This window comes from Mytilus galloprovincialis, chromosome 9 (assembly GCF_965363235.1).
Source record: "Mytilus galloprovincialis chromosome 9, xbMytGall1.hap1.1, whole genome shotgun sequence".
Classification (NCBI taxonomy): domain Eukaryota; kingdom Metazoa; phylum Mollusca; class Bivalvia; order Mytilida; family Mytilidae; genus Mytilus; species Mytilus galloprovincialis.
In genome coordinates, this window is record NC_134846.1 from 84114348 (window position 1) to 84139242 (window position 24895).

General features: G+C 32.2%; 1 protein-coding gene across 2 annotated transcripts; it reads left to right on the forward strand.

The window, feature by feature from the left end:
• Positions 1-1185: 1185 nt before the first annotated feature.
• Positions 1186-19310, forward strand: LOC143046192 (GDP-fucose protein O-fucosyltransferase 4-like). 2 transcript variants are annotated; one of them, XM_076219232.1, is made up of 6 exons: positions 1198-2111; positions 5492-5577; positions 8791-9371; positions 15397-15809; positions 17324-17504; positions 18729-19310. In XM_076219232.1, exons 1-6 carry the CDS (start codon positions 2104-2106, stop codon positions 19251-19253), a joined length of 1794 nt encoding a protein of 597 aa, XP_076075347.1. In that variant the 5' UTR covers positions 1198-2103; the 3' UTR covers positions 19254-19310. The 2 variants fall into 2 exon arrangements, with proteins under 2 accessions (XP_076075348.1, XP_076075347.1); XM_076219233.1 differs by lacking the exons at positions 15397-15809; positions 17324-17504; positions 18729-19310 and adding an exon at positions 12166-12196 and having other exon boundaries at positions 1186-2111.
• Positions 19311-24895: the final 5585 nt, after the last annotated feature.

Genomic DNA, 24895 nt, shown 5'->3' on the forward strand with positions numbered 1-24895 from the left:
AGAAACCTTTGGTGACCCCACAGTTTAAATGTCTATCGTAGGTACGTCGTGAACAGTGGTCGTTACAGACAAACGTTCACGTAAATTGTCCCAGTCAGTGGATGAATTTAATGTGTCAATCAATGGCCACAGCCACACTGTTTTGAAATTCATTCTATCTCATTTTTCGTCCTAACTTTAAGTCAACCAATAAGGTGTCTTAAGATCATCCTATCTTCATTCTAGCATAATAAAGTTTGGATTTCGTTTTTTGCTCATTATTTTACGTGAAAATGAACATGAAATGAAACGCTTTATCGGTTATTAACTCACGAGATTGTGAATGATTTTAAACTTTGAACTTCGTGTTTCACGATACGATTACACTACAGATGTAATTCTCATTTCAAAACAAATTGTTTTTCAGTTTAAATTACAATCCTTTTTGACATAATTACATTGGTAATTATGCATTTAATTCTATACATGTTATTATAAAATTCGTAATCAATTTTATTAAATAATTTATGTCATGAATAAATGTTTATCAAAAAATTACTTTAACGATTTAAAATTTCGACTTAGGATATGTTTAGGACGTCCTAACATAAGATTCTTCTGAGATAGCTTCGAGACACAACTTAAGAGTGTCCTAAACTGGTCCTAAGTCCATCCTAAAATTGATCTAAGATGTGTCTTAGGACGAAACTTAGGATACTTTCGAGAACACCACCCCTGGTATCTATGATGAGTTTATTCATTTTACACATAAATTTTAAGACTATTGTTGATTTGGAGCTTGACATATAATAGGCATGTGCCTTTTCTTGAATGTTGACTTTTGTTGTTAGGTTGCTATCACATTGTCACATTGAATAAAGCAGAGCATGGGAACGAGGGAAGGACACTATTATGTCTTAGTATTTTGATACAATCTGTGCCAAAGATAACTACTGATACGTTTTATTTGTCTAAGCCATAATCCTGTTTTCTTTTCCTCGTTTATGATTCATAGTATTTAATACTTTCTTTTTTGTCTTCGAGCCTTAAAGGTTTAACTATAGTTATATAAATACTTGCTAATAAGTCAGAGTTATTTTATACATACTTTAACTATTAAGACTTTATCCTTTCATGTGCTTAAAAGTTTGTCTTTTGTTTGTTTCTAGTTTATTATGTAAGATTTATTGCACAATGTATTCAGATATAGAATTATTGGGCATATAATGTATAAGTTATACAGTATTTCTAAAATAAGACCTAAAGTTAGGTTTGTTTAGAATTCGATAAAGCCACGGTACAGACGTTGGATATATAAATTGTGTTTCATTTTTGTCTGTGGATAAAGCATTTATTCTGGATTTATATTTAATATGTGGTGGAGATTGTTATTATCACGTTTATTGTTGATAATTTGAACTTTTATTAATATAACAATAGTATTGGAATTCCAATTATATGTCTTTTTGACTAAGGGTGTGAGCTACATGTATTCTCCATACCGTTTGCAATAGCAGGGTCGTCCTATTATAGAAACTATCAGAAACTATAAACGAATAATACTAAAAGCATCATTCCACTTTAAGAGGAGATTGGTTTCTCAAAAATGGGTACCAAAACATTTCCTGCCAGACACGAAGGACTGAATAATCCTTTGGATGTTTAGTGCAGACATATGAATACAAAAGCAAATCGAGAACGTCAAATCCATAACTAGTGAAAGTGACCCGTAGATGACCTAGGCAGTGCAGTTACCATATATTTGTTTTATTTTTGTCAGATCTGATCCATTTGTCCTTTTGAACGATACAATATGTTACACTAAACTAGTAAAAAAAACTCTAGTCATTAAACCGATCTACAAACATCAGGTTACAGTTCAACTAATACAAAAATTTCTACCAACATCTGAGTATAGTGCATGCTAATACATAGACAATAATTTAATCGTCCGAATCCGTATTCAACCACGTGTGCAGTCATCAATGTTTATTTTGCACATCTTAAAAATTCATTTGTAGTCTTTACTGTAATCCGTATTGATAAATTATAGTATTGATGGTAAACTTGAAATATACATATTATTATTACCTATGATAAGGTATCAACAGCTGAAGATATAAAATGCACAGGTAAAGTGAGATTTTCTTTTATTAATAATGAATATTTCACTATTTTTGTGTTTGCGTTTCATCAGAAAATGTCATTTTATTAAAATACTTATCATTTGAGTTTCTGTTTGGTACTCATGTACTATTCTAAAAAAAAGACAGGCATAAACTTATGCAGATTTTGAAAATATTCAAACGATATATAGATAGATATGACCATTGAAAGAAAAATTGATTTTTTACAATTATTATTTTCATAAGATAAAGCCATGAGAATACTCATCCATCAATTGTTTTTTTTTATTAACCATTACGTTTGCTTCTGTAATATACTCAACCTTTATTTTCATGATTGTCAATGAGACAAATATCCACCACAGTGCAGATAAAGTGGATATAGGCAATTATGGGCAACCGTATGGCATTCAACAACGAAAATGACCCATACCATATAGTTGGTTATAAAAGGACCCGACATGAAAAATACAAAACAATTTTTGTTTACAAAACAATTTATAAGTAAAACAAATATGACAGGCGTGAACCAACGACAACTACAACAAAAATGTACTGAACTACAGGCTGTTGACTTGGGACAGTCACATAAAGAATGTGGTAGGGATTATGAGCACTCAACCCTCCCGTATGTTGTCAAGACCTTACACAAAAAAGAGTTATCATTAGGTCAAAATAAACTTACAGCGCAATGGTTAAAAAAAAGAAATAGACAAACAGACAAACAACAGACCACAAACCACAACATAGTAAACTAAAAACTAAAGAGTAACACGAACCCCATCAAAACTGGGGGTGATATCTTGTAAATTTAACACACAATAAATTATCTTGAATATAGATTTAGAGTTTTCTAAGTCAACACAATAGACCACAAACCACAACATAAAAAAACTTAAGACTGAGTAACATGAACCCCGTCAACAACTGGGCTGACCTATAGAGTAAGACACACCTCAAATCATTGAATATACTTCTCGAAGGAATAGATATATGGTATAGAGCTTTCCAAGTCAACACACCAATAAAAATAAGATTAATGACGTAAACATGGTAAATTGGATAGTCAACTTATAAACAAAATAGATTAAACGTGTTTAAGCTGTGACAAATTAAGTTGGGATCAGTCTCTATTTAAGTCATACAAACGCAATAGATATATTGAATTTACAATATGATGCAATAAAAAATGAATGATTTTTTTTTTCAAATTGTACTTGCATTTGTTTTGAGAACGTAATTATTGATTAGATATATTTATAAAAAGAAGGAGACAATCCTGCCTCGTGCATTGTCTTAAACTGGGTATAAGGGGGTATAAATGAACAAATTAGGGTAACAGGGCGTTAAATCTTAGAACCCTCCAATAACTAAGTTGCAAGGTCCATTGGATTGCCAAATGTCGTTTCTATCCTATCCAACTCTTTTTCAAGTGTTATTCCAAATTATTCAACTTTAAAACACGATAGTCTTACTTTGCAAAACATACTGCAGAAGGTCAAGGATATGATTTCTGTAAAAAGATTATACTTTAGAAATATAAAAGAAACATTACGGGGTAAACTTAATAATCCTTTAAAAAAACTTATTCTAATACTAGTAAGTTACCAATTCAACACTGTATTTAGATCTTTGAATATTGTTTTTTTTTTGGGTATAACTATTGATTTTACTACCAGTGAATTAAAACAATTTAATACTGTTGTCATACACACGTGCACTTTCACAGTTCGATACCTATATTTTGGCATTGCACAAGGGCATGTTTTTTCTCTGACTGTTAAAGTAATTTATACTAAATCCTTTGGATGTTGTATGTGTAATGCTTGACATTTGAGTCTTAGACCCCGTTCACACTAGCATTTTTGTTAATCGATCTAATTTGAATCGATCTGAATAAAACCAGTTAGCGTTCACATTATCCTTAATCATAGCGATCTCTATCGGTCTAATCTGAACGACTGCGTTCACTTTACAATTAAAAACGCAATCGATCTGACCTTTTTACCCGTAAAACTGTAAACATTGTGTATAAATAGAACTGATTTATCAAATTCATGTATAATACACCGATACACATACATACTTGAAAGAAAGTAAAAGTTATTGTTTATCTTGAATCACAAGTTAAAATGTTGATACCCGACGGTGTTATTGGAGTATTCTTTAAATTTGAAAAAATTATAACTGTAGCAACAAAGTTGCAACACGACGAAATACTGCGGTTCCTGAAAAGAGAAAAAAAATTAATATCTAAGAAAAAAGACATTTATGCTACGACTTAGACAACATGTTTTCAGTTATATTAAAGGCCTTTTAACAGAAAAATATGGGTTAAACAACGAACCTCTGGGATAATTTTGCCGCTATACATGCGCATAAGTTATTTTCGATTCAATCGTACTAGTTTAAACCGATCTCTGCGTTCGTCTAGTTTATATCGATAAAAATGTCCTAGTGTGAACGGGGTCTTAGATACTTGATTTTTTTTATATTTGATTTTTTATTAGTTGTTATAAGCTTGAACTAGCTGTCAGTAACAAGTTTTTTTTTCGATGTTAGGGATATATTAATACCCTGCCACGCCCGGTTTTTGTTAGATTTTTTTCTGCTTTAGTATCGATCTGATGAGTTAAAGCCATTTCAATAATTTTCAATGTTTGTTCTTATGTTGTACTGTACACCACTGTCCCACTGTCCCATGCTAGGGTAGGGTTGATCGTTTCAAGACATATCTAACACCGCCAAATTCTATAAGTGTCTGTCCCATGTCAGGAGCATGTAGTTCGGTGGTTGCCAAATTTGTTTCATATACTTCATGTCTTTTTTTTTTCAAGCTAACTACATGTACAATGTATACGATCTTAACCCTCCTCTTATATATACCTGAGGCTTATGTAGGTAAAACAAAAACACGGCAATACGCACAGTAAAAGTCAGTTCAAGTTGTCTCATTGGCAATCATACCACATCTTTTTTTTCTGTATTATTATTATTTTCTTTTTTCTTCAATTTTCCGTCTTTTGATCCATTTTTATATATATATATATATACTAAATAGATATACCATTCTATACATGCATGCTCATACATATATTTTTGTATTATATTGTTATAAATGTTAAATGGAGAAGACTTCATAAGTCTGTTTGACTTGTGTCTTATCCAATTTGTATTTAAACAAATAAAATATGTTTAAACTAAAAAAAAATCATACCACATCTCCTTTTTTATGTACTTGTATTTGTAGGAAGTGGCGAAGATTAATTCCATATTCAGTGTTCACAACAATAGTTTTATGTACTTGTATTTGTAGGACTGAAGTGGCGAAGATTAATTCTATATTCAGTGATCACAACAATAGTTTTATGTACTTGTATTTGTAGGAAGTGGCGAAGATTAATTCTATATTCCGTGATCACAACAATAGTTTTAGTATTAGGCTCATACTGTTATGAAGTACTTTTAACAGGTAAGTTTAAGATATTCCTGTACCAATCATTACTATAATTTAATCAAGAATTCAGTGTGTGGTAGCAAGTACATGTAACTGAGTCCCGGATATTCCGCATTTTAATTACAAACCTTTTGCAAATCTTGAGTTTTAGACATATTTGATAAGTAATGTTCCTTGGTTCAATAGAAAATAAAATATATATTAAAATGATAAAGTAAAAATAATTTGATACCATAAGCCGGAAGAGCAGAAGTTAACTTAAAGGAACAAAGTAAGCTAAAAAATATTGGTAGGTCATGGACCTTCTTTTCGAGATATTTGATTTTAAAATTATAGCGGGAAAAGGCTGACTAGCGCAGACTTTTACTTATATTTGCATTGGTATTACTCAAGTCTCAAATCAAAAGAAAAGAAATCTGGAATCTGATTATAGTTGGGTAAATGACCTTTTATGAACTATTAAGTCTTATATGAAAAGATAACGGGTGTTATGGACTTTAGAGGAAATGTGGACTTTAACGGTGCCACAACCTTGTATCGTAGGGAACACGGTAACTTAAAGGATTTCGAACATCTGACACACATTCCTAACCCTCACCTAAGTTTATCCTTAAATTCTCATTTTTTTTCTGATCTTTCAATCCTTTTCGCCCGTTGTAATTAAAACTTAACACGTTGTGGTTGGTAATTTCTAAAGTAAATCACTTACAGCCGATTTCAATGAGTGTGTAGCTAAAGGTAATATCTTTGGTTTGCTTGCTTGCTAGCTGAACCATGAAGTCATTGTTAGGTAAGGTATGCTACCCTTCTTTCGAAGTAGCCAACTCCTACAGACAGATAGATTGGTTATCTGTCGATGTAGTCTACTGTTAAAGGGGAATAGTTTACCTAACCTAACACTATCCTCACGGTTCAGCTAGCAAGCAAGCTAGCCAATGATACAAAGATATTACATTTGCCTACACACTCATTTAAATCTGTTGTATTAATAAATAAGAAAGAAACACTTAAAGTGTTTAACTTTGTTTAATGAACAGTTTATAATGATTTATATTTTGTAAATGATTACATAGAATACCTAATTGCATACTGTATACATTATAAAAAAGAAGAGTAGGGATAGCATTATTCTAGGAGAAACGATATTGATACGAGCAAGAAAGTCAGAGTTTTATTTCTGATATTATACATGGAGAACTCATTAATGTTTTGAAACCATTATTCCTCATTTGTCTATGACTCATTGCCAAGAACTAATAGATAATTAAGAAAAATACATAGCCAGTTCAAAATAAAAAATTTATATTTCAAAGACAACAAACATCACCATCCATGGCCAATAACTAAAACTAAATTATAAGTCAAGGACAACACACATCACCATCCATGGCCAATAGCTAAAACTAAATTATAAGTCAAAGACAACAAACATCACCATCCATGGCCAATAACTAAAAATAAATTTAAGTCAAAAACAACAAACATCACCATCCATGGCCAATAACTAAAACTAAACTATAAGTCAAAGACAACAAACATCACCATCCATGGCCAATAACTAAAAATAAATTATAAGTCAAAGACAACAAACATCACCATCCATGGCCAATAACTAAAACTAAACTATAAGTCAAAGACAACAAACATCACCATCCATGGCCAAAGCTAAAACTAAACTATAAGTCAAAGACAACAAACATCACCATCCATGGCCAATAACTAAAACTAAAAATTTATAAGTCAAAGACAACAAACTTCACCATCCATGGCCAATAACTAAAACTAAAAATTATAAGTCAAAGACAACAAACATCACCATCCATGGCCAATAACTAAAACTAAACTATAAGTCAAAGACAACAAACATCACCATCCATGGCCAATAACTAAAACTAAAAACTTAGCGACAAAAACAAGTAAATTTTTAATGTTTTTGTCTTTGAAGGAATTTGGTATTTGTGATAGATGGGGTTCTATCAAGACACAATTTTCCAATCTAATTAAAGTATAATTCTCTGATTTCGTTGTACTTATATGAACCTAGTATATATACGAACACGCGAGTCAATATGGACTATCATTTTAATCAGATGGCAAGTTTTCTAAACTCAGTGCGGTTTAGAATTTGTTATAAGATAGAATTTTCATATTGTGAATGCTGTTTTATCTAATTTAAGAACTCGTGTTATGCGTCATTTGCTCGCTGTTTCATTAGCATGCAAACAACATCGTCTTTTATTCATGTATCGGTAAGGTTTCTTTGAAGTACAGGTATTTTAAAAGTGAGACAAAGCTAAAACTTTGAAAAGTCAAATAAACAGTTCGTTCTTGGTTTTTCATTTCATTTCTCTTATGGCAAAACTTCATTTACGATACTTTTCACTTACAAAAACTTCAAATGATCTTTGACTTGATCATTATATGACTTCACAATTTAATTACTCTGAAAGTAGCAGATTAGTTCTATATATAGCGTCTTGATAAAGACAATTAGAAAATTTGATTAAAGACTTTAATGTTACTAGAAAAAAAAAAACTTAAACACGTTTTGTAATTCGTGTATCTTTATTGATTTGCAAGACTGTAAATCAGGTATCTTTATTGACTTACAAGACTGTAAATCAGGTATCTTTATTGACTTGCAAGACTGTAAATCAGGTATCTTTATTGATTTGCAAGACTGTAAATCAGGTATCTTTATTGACTTACAAGACTGTAAATCAGGTATCTTTATTGATTTGCAAGACTGTAAATCAGGTATCTTTATTGATTTGCAAGACTGTAAATCAGGTATCTTTATTGACTTACAAGACTGTAAATCAGGTATCTTTATTGATTTGTAAGACTGTAAATCAGGTACAATGTATCTTTATTGAATTACAAGACGGTAAATCAGGCATCTTTATTGATTTGCAAGACTGTAAATCAGGTATCTTTATTGACTTACAAGACTGTAAATCAGGTATCTTTATTGATTTGCAAGACTGTAAATCAGGTACATGTATCTTTATTGATTTGTAAGACTGTAAATCAGATATCTTTATTGAGAAAACAAATTTATTAAGTTAAACATTTTCCGATTTTTGTCTGAACAGCCTTTATACTGTATTTTTTCAATTAATGGTTCCTTCATCACATCTCAGTTCTAATAAGAAATATATAATATATGATACATATGAAAAAGCACATGATGCGAAGAAATCTACAAAAATTATAACATTTTTGTAGAGAAATCATTAAAAGACGTCTGTATGAATGAAGATGACTGTGCAACAGGACAAACTAAAGATATGGAACTTAATAGGGAAAATTTGGAAATCTTAGCCAAGCAAAGTCATGCTGAAAGTAATACACATTTGCACTACGAATCCAGTCCTTATAGTGAGCAAACGTTGGAGAGGAATAATGAAAGAAACCCAGTGATGCCAGTTGATGACTTTAAAGGGGACGAAGAATTCGAACAACTTGATTCAGAACCTACCTCCACAACAAATAATCCAAGTTCAAACGAAGATTTATATCAATATGCAGATAAAACTGTGCCAACTTATTCTCTACTTAAAAATTCAAAACTATCAACAGAAACACTAGTTCGGGGAATAGAAAAGCAGGATCAAGTTGCATCAGATCGAACACGTGATAATGTCAAACTGTCAAATATCGGAAAACAAACTCCTGCTATACCAAAGTTATTGTGGTGGGACTTTTATTCACATGGTGCAGGAAAAGATGACATCATTACTTGCAAACAAGGTGTCAAATGTCACGTGGTATCAAATCGAAGTTTAACTGATCATCCCGATACAATGGTAAGAAAAAATAAAAATAATTTATTCACCCTTACGAGGACCCGAGTTCACCCCGATTTTTTACAATGTTCATGTTGCTCAGTCTTTAAGTTTTGGAGTTGTGAACTTGATCGTCCTGTCGTTATCGTTCGTCTCTCTTTTAATTAAATCACAAACACATTTCTAAAAGGATATCTGGCTAGCCAAAATGGTAAAAGTACAATTTGTAGTATTAGTTTCTGCACTGGTTGATGCCAGTTGGATCAATTGAAAGTTATTTAGTTAAGTGGTTTTTTTCTGTATTGATTATTTTGTACTTTTATAATGTATTTTTTGTTATTCTATTACATGCAATTAGTTTCAAAAGACAAACTTTAAGTGCTTAACACAGATTATTTATTCACGCATTACATAAACGTGGCGGTCATAAGTGTTTACTTTTTTGTGAGCTATTTGAGTACAGGATGTTGGTGTATTTTTGTCCTTTTCAAATTTTAATTGATGTTTCCAGGAGGTCTTCGTATGTCTTTAAGAATTTCTCAACTCTTCTTCATATAAATTCACGATCATTCTTGATTTACAACTATGATGAAACTTCTACATATATCAAAGAGAAATTGAACTTAAAAAACTCATCTTAGCAATTATTTATGAGTAAAGAATCCGTTGTAATTAGACACTTGTAATGCCCGCGTCACACTGTCCCGATTTTAATATACGATGGACACCCGAATGCGAAAATTGTAAGTTCGTACGAAGTTGGTCCCGATCTCGTTAAAATACCAAAAAGTGACCGAAGCAAGTACGATGAATAACGAAGTCTATACGATGGTGCCGAAATTATATACGATAGCAAAAGATGGACATACGAAGGTTAACCGAAGACGGGTATTTAAGCTTCGTATCTCAGCCGAAGCCTACACGATGGATCACGAAGGCTACACGATGGATAACGAAGGCTACACGATGGATTACGATGATGACGCGATGGCCATACGATGTCTAAAAGATACGAACAGAATTTCGACAATATATCGTTTCTTTACAAGTCTGCCATGCATGGCGGGAAATCGATCTTTTTGTCTAATTCTTATAAAACTTAGTTTATTATCCCCTCGCCTACTACATTTAAGTTGCGTGTAGATAAAATTGTTATGGACACTCTAAAACCAAAATGCTCAAAACTTGGTATGGTGTTACTCGTTAAGAATATCTTAGCGCTATTGACTTTAAAGTTCAAAGGTCAAGGTCACAGTGGCAGTTCTAATACAAGGCAAATATCACCCTTGTGGACACTCTAAAACCAATATGCTTCAAAAGAATTTAACCACATTTGGTATATTGTTCCTCCTTGTAATGATCTGACATTTTTTACGTTCAAGGCCAAAGGTCAAGGTCATGCAGATGGACTTGTTTTTTCTCCTTGAAATAGCATAATACACAGGAAATTGGTTGCTCATTTTTTTACCTGCTGGTTCTAAAGACAATATTAAAGGTATTTCCAGTTACTGAATGTTTTGGTTGATTTCTAAAAAAAAATAGTTTATGTATCAAATATGCATATTCAGTTTACCACTTTCTGCATGTGTCATATACAAATATAGTGTCCATATTTGTCCCCAATATGTTACATACGAGGGGATGCCACGCTCGGCATTGCCTCGTTTGAACTGTAAAATGTGTGCACTAGTCTGAATAATCACCCATAATTATGCCCATGTTTACTGTTCTGTCTTAAAGGTAAGGTAATGGGTTCGTTGATCCCTTTTATTAAAAAAGAGCTCTTTCCAGGAGAATATCATAATAATATAGACAAAAGGAAAAATGTGGGGAAAGCAACAAATGCGGCAAAATATGACATATAGAAAACAAAATGGTTATGGAGTAAACATTCGTGTGACAACAACCCAGACGATACATAAAAAAATCAGAATAATGAAGAAAAAGTTGGTTTCCCTATATACGTGTACCTGCAGTGTTGGTGTACGAGGCGCGTTTATAATTTTCATTATGTTACTTGATATGAAAAATTGACAAAAAATAATATTTTACTTGTAAAAGTAAATCCTGAGCCTGTAATAGCTGCTCTTCTTGTTCCATTTGAATTAATAGAAACAACGCTGTCGCCTTTCTTGTTCTCATAGAATCATATGATATTAGCTCCATGTTTTGTGAACGTCTTTCTTAACTGTCGTATTAGACTGACCAGTGCATATCGCGCATGGCACTTTAAATGTATTTTAGCGCGAAAATTAACTTACATTTAGCTGGATTTATTGCCGTCGTAGTTCCATCTTGTCGCCGTCGTACTTTTATTCGATGGCAACACGACGGGATTACGAGGTCTTCACGAAGTCGTGTTGCCATCATAAGACCTTCGGGTATCTTCGGGATTCATTCGTGTAGACATCGTAATGTCAAAACTGTCCGATGGAAACGATGGAAACACGAATGCAATACGATGTGCAAAGATGCATTCCCGGTGACATTACGATAGTGAGGATGGTGATACGAACTCAATACGAACCCTCAACATCGGACGCACCTTCGGGGATTTTTTAACATGTTAAAAAATTTAGAACCCTTCCCGAAGTTGTCCCCGAAGGCTAGAAAAAGTGGCCGATGGTTCTACGATGGTTAAAGATGGCACTACGAATAGCCCGATCTGGATACGATCAGTCCCGATTTTGAAAATTTCCATTATCGTATTGCCATCGGCGAAAAAATCGGGACAGTGTGACGCGGGCATAAACAACACCCCGAAGCCACTAATTGTATTGATAAAATTTTATATCGCTATATTCTATATACTTAGGTGAGAGTTATGAATTCTTGGTAAATGTTCGGACTACGATACAAGGTAAAATATTTTGCCCCATAACATAATTTTTCTTTTCATAAAAGACTTTAAAATCTCACAAATGGTCATTTACCATAGTTAAGGACGATTTTATATTTATTTTCTTTCGATTTAAGATCCAAATAATACCAATAAAAAAAATATGATAAAATTCTAAGTCAAACTTTTCTCGAACCTATCAATATTTGATGTTTTTTAGCTCACCTGGCCTAAAAGGCCATGTGAGCTTTTCTCATCACTTGGCGTCCGTCGTCGTCGTCGTCGTCGTCGTCGACGTCGTCGTCTGTCGTCGTTAACAATTTTTCAAACATCTTCTCCTCTGAAACTACTGAATGGATTTGAATGAAACTTAGCATGATTGTTCCTTAGATTATCCTGCACAAAGTGTGTGCTTCGATTTTTGATCCGTCAAAAAACATGGCCGCCGTTACTTAAAATAGAACATAGGGGTCAAATGCAGTTTTTGGCTTATATCTCAAAAACGAAAGCATTTAGAGCAAATCTGACATGGGGTAAAAATGTTCATTAGGTCAAGATCTATCAGCCCTGAAATTTACAGATGAATCAAACAAACCATTGTTGGGTTGCTGCCACTTAATTGGTAATTTTAAGGAAATTTTGCAGTTTTTGGTCATTATCTTGAATATTATTATAGATAAAGATAAACTGTAAACAGCAAAAATGATCAGCAAAGTAAGATCTACAAATAAGTTAATATGACCAAAATTGTCAATTGACCCCTTAAGGGGTTATTGTCCTTTAATGACAATTTTTCACAATTTGTTCATCACATTTGCTAACTTTAAAAAATCTTCTCCTCTGAAACTACTGAATGGATTTGGATGAAACTTAGCATGATTGTTTCTTAGATTATCCTGCACAAAGTGTGTGCTTCGATTTTTGATCCGTCAAAAAACATGGCCGCTGTTACTTAAAATAGAACATAGGGGTCAAATGCAGTTTTTGGCTTATATCTCAAAAACGAAAGCATTTAGAGCAAATCTGACATGGGGTAAAAATGTTAATTAGGTCAAGATCTATCAGCCCTGAAATTTTCAGATGAATCAAACAAACCATTGTTGGGTTGCTGCCACTTAATTGGTAATTTTAAGGAAATTTTGCAGTTTTTGGTCATTATCTTGAATATTATTATAGATAAAGATAAACTGTAAACAGCAAAAATGATCAGCAAAGTAAGATCTACAAATAAGTTTATATGACCAAAATTGTCAATTGACCCCTTAAGAGGTTATTGTCCTTTAATGACAATTTTTCACAATTTGTTCATCATATTTGCTTACTTTAAAAAATCTTCTCCTCTAAAACTACTAAACCAAATTCAACCAAACTTCAACTGAATGATCAGTAGGGTGTATAAAATAAAGTTTGTGCTTTATTTTTTATTTCGTAAAAAAAAATGGCCGTCATGGCTAAAAATAGAACACAGGGTAAAATGCAGTTTTTGGCTTATATCTCAAAAACTCCAGCATTTAGAGCAAATAAGACAAGAAGTTAAAGTATTTATTAGGTCAAGGTCTACCTGTCCTGAAATTTTCAGCCGAATTGGGTAACTGGTTTTTCAGGTATAATGCCCCTGAATTGATGATTTTAAAGAAATTTTGCAGTTTTTGGTTATTATCTTGAATATTATTATATATACAGATAAACTGTTAATAGCAAAAATGTTAAGCAAAGTAAGATCTACAAATAAGTCAATTTGACCAAAATTGTCAATTGACCCCTTAAGGAGTTATTGCCCTTTAAAACTTTTTTCACAATTTGTTCATCATGTTGACTTACTTTAAAAAATCTTCTCCTTTGAAACTGCTGTATCAATTTCAGCCAAACTTAGGCTAAATGAGTTTCAGAGTATCTAGTATAAATTTTATATTTCATTTCCTTGTATGTCAGAAACATAGCTCCTATGGCTAAAATAGAACATAGGAGAAAATGATTTTTTTTTTGCTTTTGAAGAAAATAGGACGATTCAAAGAACATTTAAATAAATTGAAAAGCCAAAATAATCATTGATGACAGATTTAACCAAAAAAATTAAGGTGAGCGATTCAGGCTCTTGAGAGCCTCTTGTTTTTGTTCTTTCACAAATTATAAAAAAGAAGATGTGTTATGATTGCAAATGAGACAACTGTCAACAAGAGACCAAAATGACACAGACATTAAAAACTATAGGTCACCGTACGCCTTCAACAACGAGCAGTGGTGTAGTGGTTAGTGCATCGGACAAAGGTTCCTTGTTCGATTCCCGTTCCGGGATGAAAATTTCAGGGACTGATTTTCGGCTCTCCCTTGACACCACTGGCGAGTATGGTCTTGAGGAAACGATTATAGTCCGTCGGAAGGGGGCGATAAATGGCTGACCCGTGTTAAGAGAGAGCCATATCTCTTGCACGTTAAAGACACCCTTAAGCTTGTAGATTTCGAAAATGAGTAGTCTAATGCCGCTACAAGGTAGCACTCGCACCCGTAAAGTGGAAAGGGATTAAAATAAGTTGCAAAACTTGTTTCCCAATCCACTATAAATAAATATGTTTAACCTAACAACGAGCAAAGCCCATACAGCATAGTCAGCTATAAAAGGCCCCGATATCACATTGTAAAACAATTCAAACGAGAAAACTAACGGTCTTATTTATATAAAAGAATGAATGCTCTTCTGACTTAAAGTCTAGAATTATCAAGTTTAACATAAGTACATCCTTAAAGAAATGAATTCCATTGGAAATACAGTTGTCGATTTCAATATCTCGTTAATGCCTTTGATGAAAAGTAGGACATATAAATATTATAATCAACAATGCTAACAAGATGTATTGGTATCAGATTTGAGAGAATACTTTTAGTACACTCAAATACTTTGTGTTAATTGTTGGTTTTCGGAAGAAGTTTAATGTTCCGATGAATCAGACCTTTTTGTTGCCACAATTCCACAGTTTGAGTAAGATTTTGGTAGATTTTAACTAAATTTTTGAGATATACACTATTACACCTTGCATATGAACATTCTTCAAATCTCCAACTTTAAGTATGGTAACGTGGGGATACATGTAATGATCTATATCCATCTCCTATTTTTAGTTCTATATGGAATGTTAGTTAATAGAAGACATGATTTAGCAGTGAATTTTATCAAAAAGTATTTCATGATTATATGTTTCTATTTCGTAGGCAATCATTCATTATGGAACACATTTCTATTTCATGGATCTACCAAAACATCGGAGAAAGGAAGTCACATGGGCTGTCATTCACGAAGAATCTCCGAAAAATGCTGATTTTCTATTCAATCATGAAGAAATACTATCTCTTTTCAATTACACTGCTACCTTCAAACGTGAATCTGACTATCCAATCACCACTCATTTTCTACCAAGCATTTCCTACCTACAGAGCAAACAATATCTTGTGTCAACACAAGATAAAAACAGATATCAAAAAGAAGAAAATTTAGCCCCAATATTTTATATTCATAGTGACTGCAATGTACCATCAAACAGAGATGTATACGTGGAGTTATTACAAAAGTTTATACGAGTAGACTCGTATGGTAAATGTAACAATAATAAAGCTTTGCCAGACAGGTATGTATAATTTCGTGTATTCTCAAGAGAAAATAGTTCATTGTTATTATAACTTGTCTTTATTTTGGTTTTCTGCCTTCCTGATTCATTTCTTAGTTTTTATAGTGTGTAAATGAAAGGAAAGAGTTGAAATAATTTTTGAGATGTATTATTGTTACAGTGGGAATGAGTGATTAGGCAGGTTGTAAAAGGTAGAATATGACCTGTACAGTGGGAATGAGTGATTAGGCAGGTTGTAAAAGGTAGAATATGACCTGTTCAGTAGGGAATGAGTGATTAGGCAGGTTGTAAAAGGTAGAATATGACCTGTTCAGTAGGGAATGAGTGATTAGGCAGGTTGTAAAAGGTAGAATATGACCTGTTCAGTAGGGAATGAGTGATTAGGCAGGTTGTAAAAGGTAGAATATGACCTGTTCAGTAGGGAATGAGTGATTAGGCAGGTTGTAAAAGGTAGAATATGACCTGTTCAGTAGGGATTTTCCTAAAAATTGGATTAAATGTTAAACTTATACTATGCATTACACATAACCAACAGTTTTGATAATTCGCAGTGTAATTTTTTTCTAATGTGAAAAAAATGTTATAAAGAAATGATAGGGTAACTAATTGTGGTATATGTATATGGCCAAATCAAGTTAACGCGTTAAACAGGTGCTTGGCTTTTGTAACAATTAACATTTCATTTGCGCCACAAAACACATTTATTTCACTCCTAAATAAAAGACTTGTATTTTTGTTCATCAGTGGTTGTAGTTTGTATATTTTTTACATATTTGTTTTTCGTTAATTTTTGTACAAAAATAAGGCCGTTAGTTTTCTCATTTGAATTATTTTACATTGTCATTTCATTTTTGTCTTATTTTGGTCTCTCATGGAGAGTTGCTTTATTAGCAACCATACCACATCTTCTTTTTTTTATATTTATTTGCGCCCATAAAACGTGTTTTAGTATTAGTATCATATAATTACTATTCAAACTAGCTTCAATGTATTTTGTTCGCCAGCACTACACGTTTCCCCATATCACGTCTAAAAGGTTAAGGTCGGATAATTGAAAAAGGCATTACCTGCAGCTTTATTCCATTTTGATTGAAGCTATAAAACTTGTTTCTTTTCTTTTATGAACTACTACTTATGTGTATATTTTTTCATAAAAAAATACTTATTTCCTTTGTTCATCTCAGACAGTCCATCCGTTGTCACTTTGCAAATGTAAACTTAACCAAAGTGGTTTTCCGGACTTAATGTGAAAGAGTGTGATCTCACTTGAATAAAAATGGAGAACTCGACAACATTTGTAATCCGTGGAAGATATCAGTTTTCAATTATGCTACATTATTATTAATATTTTGGAGCAAATCAATAATAACATTTTGATGCAAATGTAATGCGCTCGTAGAAATTGGAAAAAAAAAAAGAAATGAAATGCCAGTGAGTTGTTCTTGATTTTCATTCTATTACAGTTATTGTTCTTTGTATTCATTCATTTGATCTACTAGTACTTTATTTTGCAGTTTAACATTCGGTAAAAGCATGGCCCCAATGACTTCCAAAGAATTCTACGAACTTGCAGCCAAATACAAGTTTACTTTAGCAATGGAAAATGCAGTATGTGATGACTATATAACTGAAAAATTATGGAGACCATTTCATTTAGGATCCGTTCCTATAGTATTTGGATCAACGAAAATTAAAGTGAGTTATTATTAGTATTTACGATGTTTTCAAAGCTTCACAAGACTATTTCACACGCATGCGTATATGTAGGAAATGTAACTTTACCCTAGTGCAATTATGATGCAATAAATGCATTAGTCTTTGAAGCTAAAAATTCTTTGGGTAATTGATTCTCAGTGAAATATCTTTTATTCGTTTTTGAATTCATATATCAAATTTATTATAAAGCAGAAGTCTTATCTAATCAAAGTAATCAAAATATTGCTTTACGGGATTTCCCGATATTGTATGTACTATTAAATAAATTAAATTGCTGTATTTCTTCTGAAGGTTAGATATAGAAGAAAAACATCAAAAGACGCGCAGTATTTGCTGTATTTGCAAAGCGTTTATATTTAAAACAATTAAAACGATTTGCTTGAATTTTAAACGGGACAATAATTTTCAAACACCAAGGATGTAAATACTAGTAGTCACAAGTCACCGTACCATGCGTACGCTATTCATTAATGAGCAAAAACCAAAACACACGAAAGACAACCAATGCAATTCGTACCGCTGACTTAAGAAAAGCACAAAAAACTACTTATTTTACAGGGTAATGTTTAAGACAAAAGTGTAAAAAAGGTTGGCTTGGTTTTATATCTTTACGATGGTGTCATGCAATATCTCAAACTTATATAAAGATGACCGACGATATTATCTATGACAATAAAAAAGCGAAGTGTTGCTTATATAGATATTTCAACTGTACCACTATTATAATAATAAAAGTTACGTCAAGGTATTGGAAGGAGAATCTTTATTATACTGATTTTATTCTCATTATTTTTAAAAGTATTTGTTTCATGTTTTCAATTGATTTCATATTTCTTTATATATCGTAAAATGCATCATCTTTATAAGGCAATTTGCTGGCTTTTGTACAAAATATCAATAGTATAATTCTAGTCATTTTATAATATGCCTATCAAGTTTAGACATTTCATAATTTGTCTAAAAATTTTATCATTTAACAAGATGCCTGAAATTAGAAAACGTATGCTTGTAACATGTATATATATTCAAAAGTGTTTACAAAACAATTCAAAATTGAGATAAACGGTGCCTTACTAAAATAACTTTATAAATTGGATATGTTGATGTTATTTATAAATTGGATATGTTGATGTTATTAATAAATTGGATATGTTGATATTATTTATATCAGACATTTAATTCTTTTCCACTTTGATCTCATAGGATTATTTACCGAACAAGAAATCTGCAGTTGTCATAAATGATTTTGATGATGTGGAAAAGCTTGCAGCCTTTATTAAATATTTAGATAGAAACGATACTGCATACGAGGAATATTTACAGTATAAAGAACCCGGAGGTTTGACAAATACTTTCCTGATTGATTCAGTAAACAAAAGAGAATGGTCGAAATACCATGATCAGACAAAACCATTTTATTCGCTATTTTCTGGGTTTGAGTGTTACATTTGTGAGGAGATGCACAAAAATATCGATACCATTAAATCTGGAAAAGAACTTCCAATTAAAGTAGCCAAACTTGACCATTATGGATGTCCACCACCAAAGAGGTTTACTGATAAAGGTCAATACACTGTAATTGATCCAAGGTTTTCGTATTTTTGGTATGAAGGAAAGTATAGAGCAAAAGCTTTCCGGTATTATTACGATAAGAACTTAAATTTTACAGAAAAAAATATTGCTACTCTGGCTAAGTCGTTTCGTCAAGAATATATGGATGATGGGTAAACTAACTTTACCATCATACCATATGGGAATGAGGAATTCTGTTAACCTGGACAGCAGCCAGTGCGTGCTATTAGCTCGGATCCTAACAACTAATGATACATTATTGAAAGAAAATAAAGAAATAATAAAAAAAAAAATCTAAATATCACTAGAAAATTACTGCAATTTACTTTGAACTGAAATACATCATTATCTTTTCCTTGGAACTTTGATTTATATTCTCATGGGGTTTGTTGTATCCTTGTTACAGTTTAAAAGTCAAAAGTTTTAAACTGAATGCATTGTATTAAAATCTGTCGAATTATTACATCATGTGTCAAAACTATTTCATCCATGTAAGGATTTAAGTTGAATAGGGTACACCGAGGAAATTCTTGACAAAAAATCGAATACACACAGTTTCCGTGCATTAATTTTGTTCGCATTGTATCAATTCATTTAAAACTGCATTCCTTTGAGATTCTAAATCATTCAGAGTTAAAAAGGAATACACTTTTTATTTGGTTTGAATTCATTACTCAGAATGATAATACAAATTATGAAAGAGACGAATGTGTATCTCATCTAGAAAAAGATTTAGAATGTATAGTCTGAATTTTGTATTAAACCAAAATGTAAAAAAATATTATACAAATCCATTATCTTATATAAACCCTTAATATAAGTAGACTGGTACAAGTAGTGATATTTAAGAAATGACTGTACTATTTTTTTTCCTATGAAGAAATAACATAAAAAATGTGGTGCACACTGAATAACTCGCGTAGCAGGTTATTTTAAAGTGTGCACCACTTTTTTTTTTAATATTATTTCGAATAGACAGAAAAAGTATTACAATCATTTCTTATAATTTAATATTAAATTCAATTTTAAACCGGCATAAACCATGAAAAAACGTTGATGAAGTCATGATCACATGAAAAAACTATGTCTATAAGCTGATAAACAAAACAACGCCAGCCAATCAGAAGACACGTTACATCCAAAATTAAATTAAATCTCTATAAGCATGATAAGAACACTATTGCGTTCGTCAATTAGTCGTTCTAATGGAGGAGTTTTAGCCGTTTTAGATTATCTTTTATACATAGTCTGTGACATTCATTAGTTAACATGTGAACCTCTGCTTAAGGAAGTAATTATAATAGACAGACGTAAGTTGTAAGGGGTAATTTACTTGGTAATTTATAAATGCCGCGACTTAAGTGTCACATCACTTTTCTAAAATCTATAACGCCAAGTTGACCATTTTAACATAGAAAAACAAGTATATTCTAACAAAATGTCAAGATAAGTAAGTTGTATTAAAAGATGTGAGACGAAGTAAATTATGTTATACATTATGTTGTAATGGAATTTATCCTTAGTCGATTCAGACAGAAAAATTATCGATTCCATTCTATTAAAGACGCAAGAATAATGTACAGACCAAGTTTACACATGTTTCACAAACGTGTCGAAATACTACATGGATATCGTTTTTAGCAATAATTGGATGATATAATGTTGATACTTGTGTTTTGCATTCTATAAGGACATGCTTTTATCTGGTAGCATGTTCTTCACTACAAGTCTATTGAATCTTGAACTCCGCCACATGTTTGATGAACCTGTCCTAAGTGAGGAGCCTGTAATTCGATGGTTGTTATTGATTGATCCATGCAATATTCCATTTTGTTTTATTGTTTGATAATAAATTAGTTATCAGAATAATGACCAACTGAAATAGAATAACAGGGGAATGGACAACTGTTCCTTCACTGTGAGTGCTGTCTTTTTGATCGTTCAATCCGCATTGAAGATTTTTTCCTAGAAGATCCACCAAATAATCTCAAGTCTCCTTCCCAAATATGTATCTCTCTCATTTCTCCTGTCAAGTTGAGATTAGTTCCTCCCTATAATACTCTTGGTTTTTCGACATACTTAAGATTAGGAATACTGAAAATAATTTGTCGTGGTGCCATTTTGAAAGTTTTAACCCTTGGTTAAATATCTAAACCATCCATTAAATGTGGGTTAATTATTTATGCTCTAAACCAAGGATGAAACAGAGGGTTGAGTTTAACCACAAGAGAAACAACAGTAAATAACCAAGGGTTAAACAGAGGGTCGAGTTTAACCACAAAAGGAACAACAGTAAATAACCAAGGATTAAACAGAGGGTTGAGTTTAATCACAAGAGGAACAACAGTAAATAACCAAGGGTTAAACAGAGGGTAGAGTTTAACCACAAGAGGAACAACAGTAAATAACCAAGGATTAAACAGAGGGTTGAGTTTAACCACAAGAGGAACAACAGTAGATAACCAAGGATTAAACAGAGGGTTGAGTTTAACCACAAGAGGAACAACAGTATATAACCAAGGATTAAACAGAGGGTTGAGTTTAACCACAAGAGGAACAACAGTAGATAACCAAGGATTAAACAGAGGGTTGAGTTTAACCACAAGAGGAACAACAGTAGATAACCAAGGATTAAACAGAGGGTTGAGTTTAACCACAAGAGGAACAACAGTAGATAACCAAGGATTATGCTATTTAACCTTTGGTTAAAATTAAACCGAAAGATTAACAATTGGACCCTTGACATAAACAGACATTCATCATCATCATCATCATTCAGTTATCTGGTTTTTGGTCATTTGAATTAGTTCTCATTTTGTCATGCTGTATCCGTTTGTTTGATCTAAAATGTCTCTATTGACGGTTCATATAACGGTCACGGTTGCATTCAACTTATCTCTTTAAATCTATCAAAGTACATATCAAACATTGACTGTAGGACAGACAAAATTGTTCTTGTGATAGTTCTCCGACATTTCAGTATAAAATGACCAAAGTTATTTTCTTGTCAAATTTTCTCTGTTACTCTACATCCACTACTTCAAATTAGAATTTATGACAAACGGGATGCTGTATATTTTGTTAATGTCTACTTTCTCAGCAGTAACTGTTACATATCCTTGTATGTCCCATCGTTTGGTGATTATATATCGTAAACATGCTTATAAATGTACATGCACCTGCCGCTAAATGACAAATATAATTTGCGCGAATACGACAGGAGACAAGTGGTATAATTACTACGCTACTTGACGACTTAAAACGTTTAAACGTTTGTTTGCACTTGGCCTAAGTCGGGAACATGATGTCAAGTGGTTGCTGTTTGTTGGTGTTTTTCTTGAGTGTTTTTCGTTTCGTGTTTGTTTTATGTAGAGTAGACCGTTGGTAGAAATAACGTATTGCTTACAATTTAAGGCCCTTAATGTAAAGCATTGGACAGTCAAAGTAGCTGGTAAATATATATTTTTGATTGTAGTCTGAAATGCAATATATTTATCTTTTAATAGGAACAAATATCTACAGATAAACACAAGTCTACTTAAGATCCTATAATATATATTTCTCTTTTATAATCAGATTTCAGTCTACCTCTACCACTTTAGATGCAATCTTAAGTGATAAAAGTAAAATTAGTGATTTAAGAGGAAATCTATCGTTTTATGGAGTTTCTTTGAAACATTATATATTTTCATGTTGATTTTTTTAAAAACTGGAATGATTCAAATTAAATTTAGAAAATGTAGTAATTTTCATCTCTCAATTCAACGTCAAAAAGAATCATTTGATTTATTGCAAACATATTTTTGTCTAATCTAGCTGCTTGTAAAGGAAACATTTAGCCTTTGTTAGTCTTCTGTGCTTTTTACTTTTTGTTCACTTATATGTTTCGGAGTTTTTAAATGTGTAGTTCATTTTGCTGAACATGTATTCATCATTATTCATGAGCAAGCGGAAGCACGACTCCGGGTACGGGATTAATTTCGTTGATTAAAGGCAAATTTCTTTTCTTTAGTCGGGTTGTTGTGTTTTTGACAAAGTTTCCCTTTTTCATCCTTACTTACTCACTTATGATTTTTAACGGCCTTGACTATATATAACACCCTCGCACGGTCTGATCCCTCAATTTTATTCTCTTTTTAATAAGAGAAGTTGTTTGATTGCCAATGAGACAACTCTGCACCATAGACAAAAATGACATTGAAGTAACCCAACTATAAGGTACCTTGCGGTCTTTATATTAACCATTGAAGTTACCCAACTATAAGGTACCATGCGGTCTTTATATTAACCATTGAAGTTACCCAACTATAAGGTACCATGCGGTCTTTATATTAACCATTGAAGTTACCCAACTATAAGGTACCATGCGGTCTTTATATTAACAATGATACAATAAACCATGGAAAAGAAAAAAAGGTCAAGATTGTGATGACGTTCTATATAATTAGGATCATTATCAAATTCCACTTTGAAAAATCTATATAATTACGTCTGGACACATTTCCTGTCTTGCTTCTTTCAACGTAGTCTTTAACAGTGATTCGTCAACATAATTATGAACTAAGTTATTCCTTGGGGAGTTAAGACTTGTCTAATGAGTCTCCCCAATAGGTCATTTGTTTGAACTTTATAAACTACATCTTTCTTGTCATTATTTGTGTCAAAGCAAAATCGCCTGTATCTAACATGGATCGGTCATTTGGGAATGATTCCTTACATATAAGCAGCCATGCATCTACATGAAGATCCATTTACAGACACTTACTGTATATCGAAATAGATTTATAATTGGAATGTTATGTCTTTTTAATAATGGATAAACAGTAGATATTATTTAAGCTGTTTGTTGATGGAGTCAAATCATTGGTGTATTCTTGTATAAAGGAATAGTATGAACATGTTGGTTATAAATTATTGAGACAACAACTAAACGAAAAAAACCTACCGAACGTTAATAATGATGAAAATTAAAAAAAGATTTGAATTATGAAATATACTAAATTATACTAGAATACGCTATAATTGGTTGTGTACTAAAAGCCTTTCTAATAAGTTCTATTTCATAAAAGGTTTAGTTCATATTCATCACTGTTATGAATTAAAAATTGAGACATATGCATGGGATGTTGTACATGTAATTAGACGTACAAGAAAGTTGATACAGGGAAGTTAATCATAAACAATGAGCTAAGAATTGTGGTCCTATATCAAATCAATAACTAGTATACACACCCATCATGATTAAAATTGTATATGCCAGTCGTGCGTTCGCCTACACAAGGTTCTATATTTAGATATAGAAAAATGTGGTATGAGTGCCAATATGACAGTTCTACATCCAAGTCACAATTTATTAAAGTAAACCATTAAAAGTCAAAGTACGGTCTACAACACGGAGCCTTGGCTCACACCGAACAGCAAGCTATAAAGGACCCCAACTGTATTACAAGTGTAAAACTAAATGTTCAGTACATGTCATAAAACTACAACCCAAAACACAGTATAAACAGAATATACATATACAGAACAATGTGAAGCATCAACAATTAAGGTAGCTGACATGTATTCCTTCATCTTAGATGGTAACAATCGGTAAAGATATTTAATTAAGGCAAAGGATCAGTAAATGGGCTATGTCGCAGATTTTGATAAAATTTGGCAAACAACCTTGTCTCGTTGAACTGCAACTGCAAATCCAAAAATATAATGCATTTACATATATATCTTTTTGATCTAAAATATTACTGATTGACTTCTTTCAATATGGGTGAATATTTGTATAGAAAGCACATACAATC

What these genes read in the sequence shown, in the direction of transcription:
- LOC143046192 (XM_076219232.1), top strand. An exon ending in CTGATCATCCCGATACAATG is followed by an intron (nt 9,372 to 15,396) that starts GTAAGAAAAAAT and finishes TCTATTTCGTAG; the next exon opens with GCAATCATTCATTATGGAAC. An exon ending in AATAAAGCTTTGCCAGACAG is followed by an intron (nt 15,810 to 17,323) that starts GTATGTATAATT and finishes TTTATTTTGCAG; the next exon opens with TTTAACATTCGGTAAAAGCA.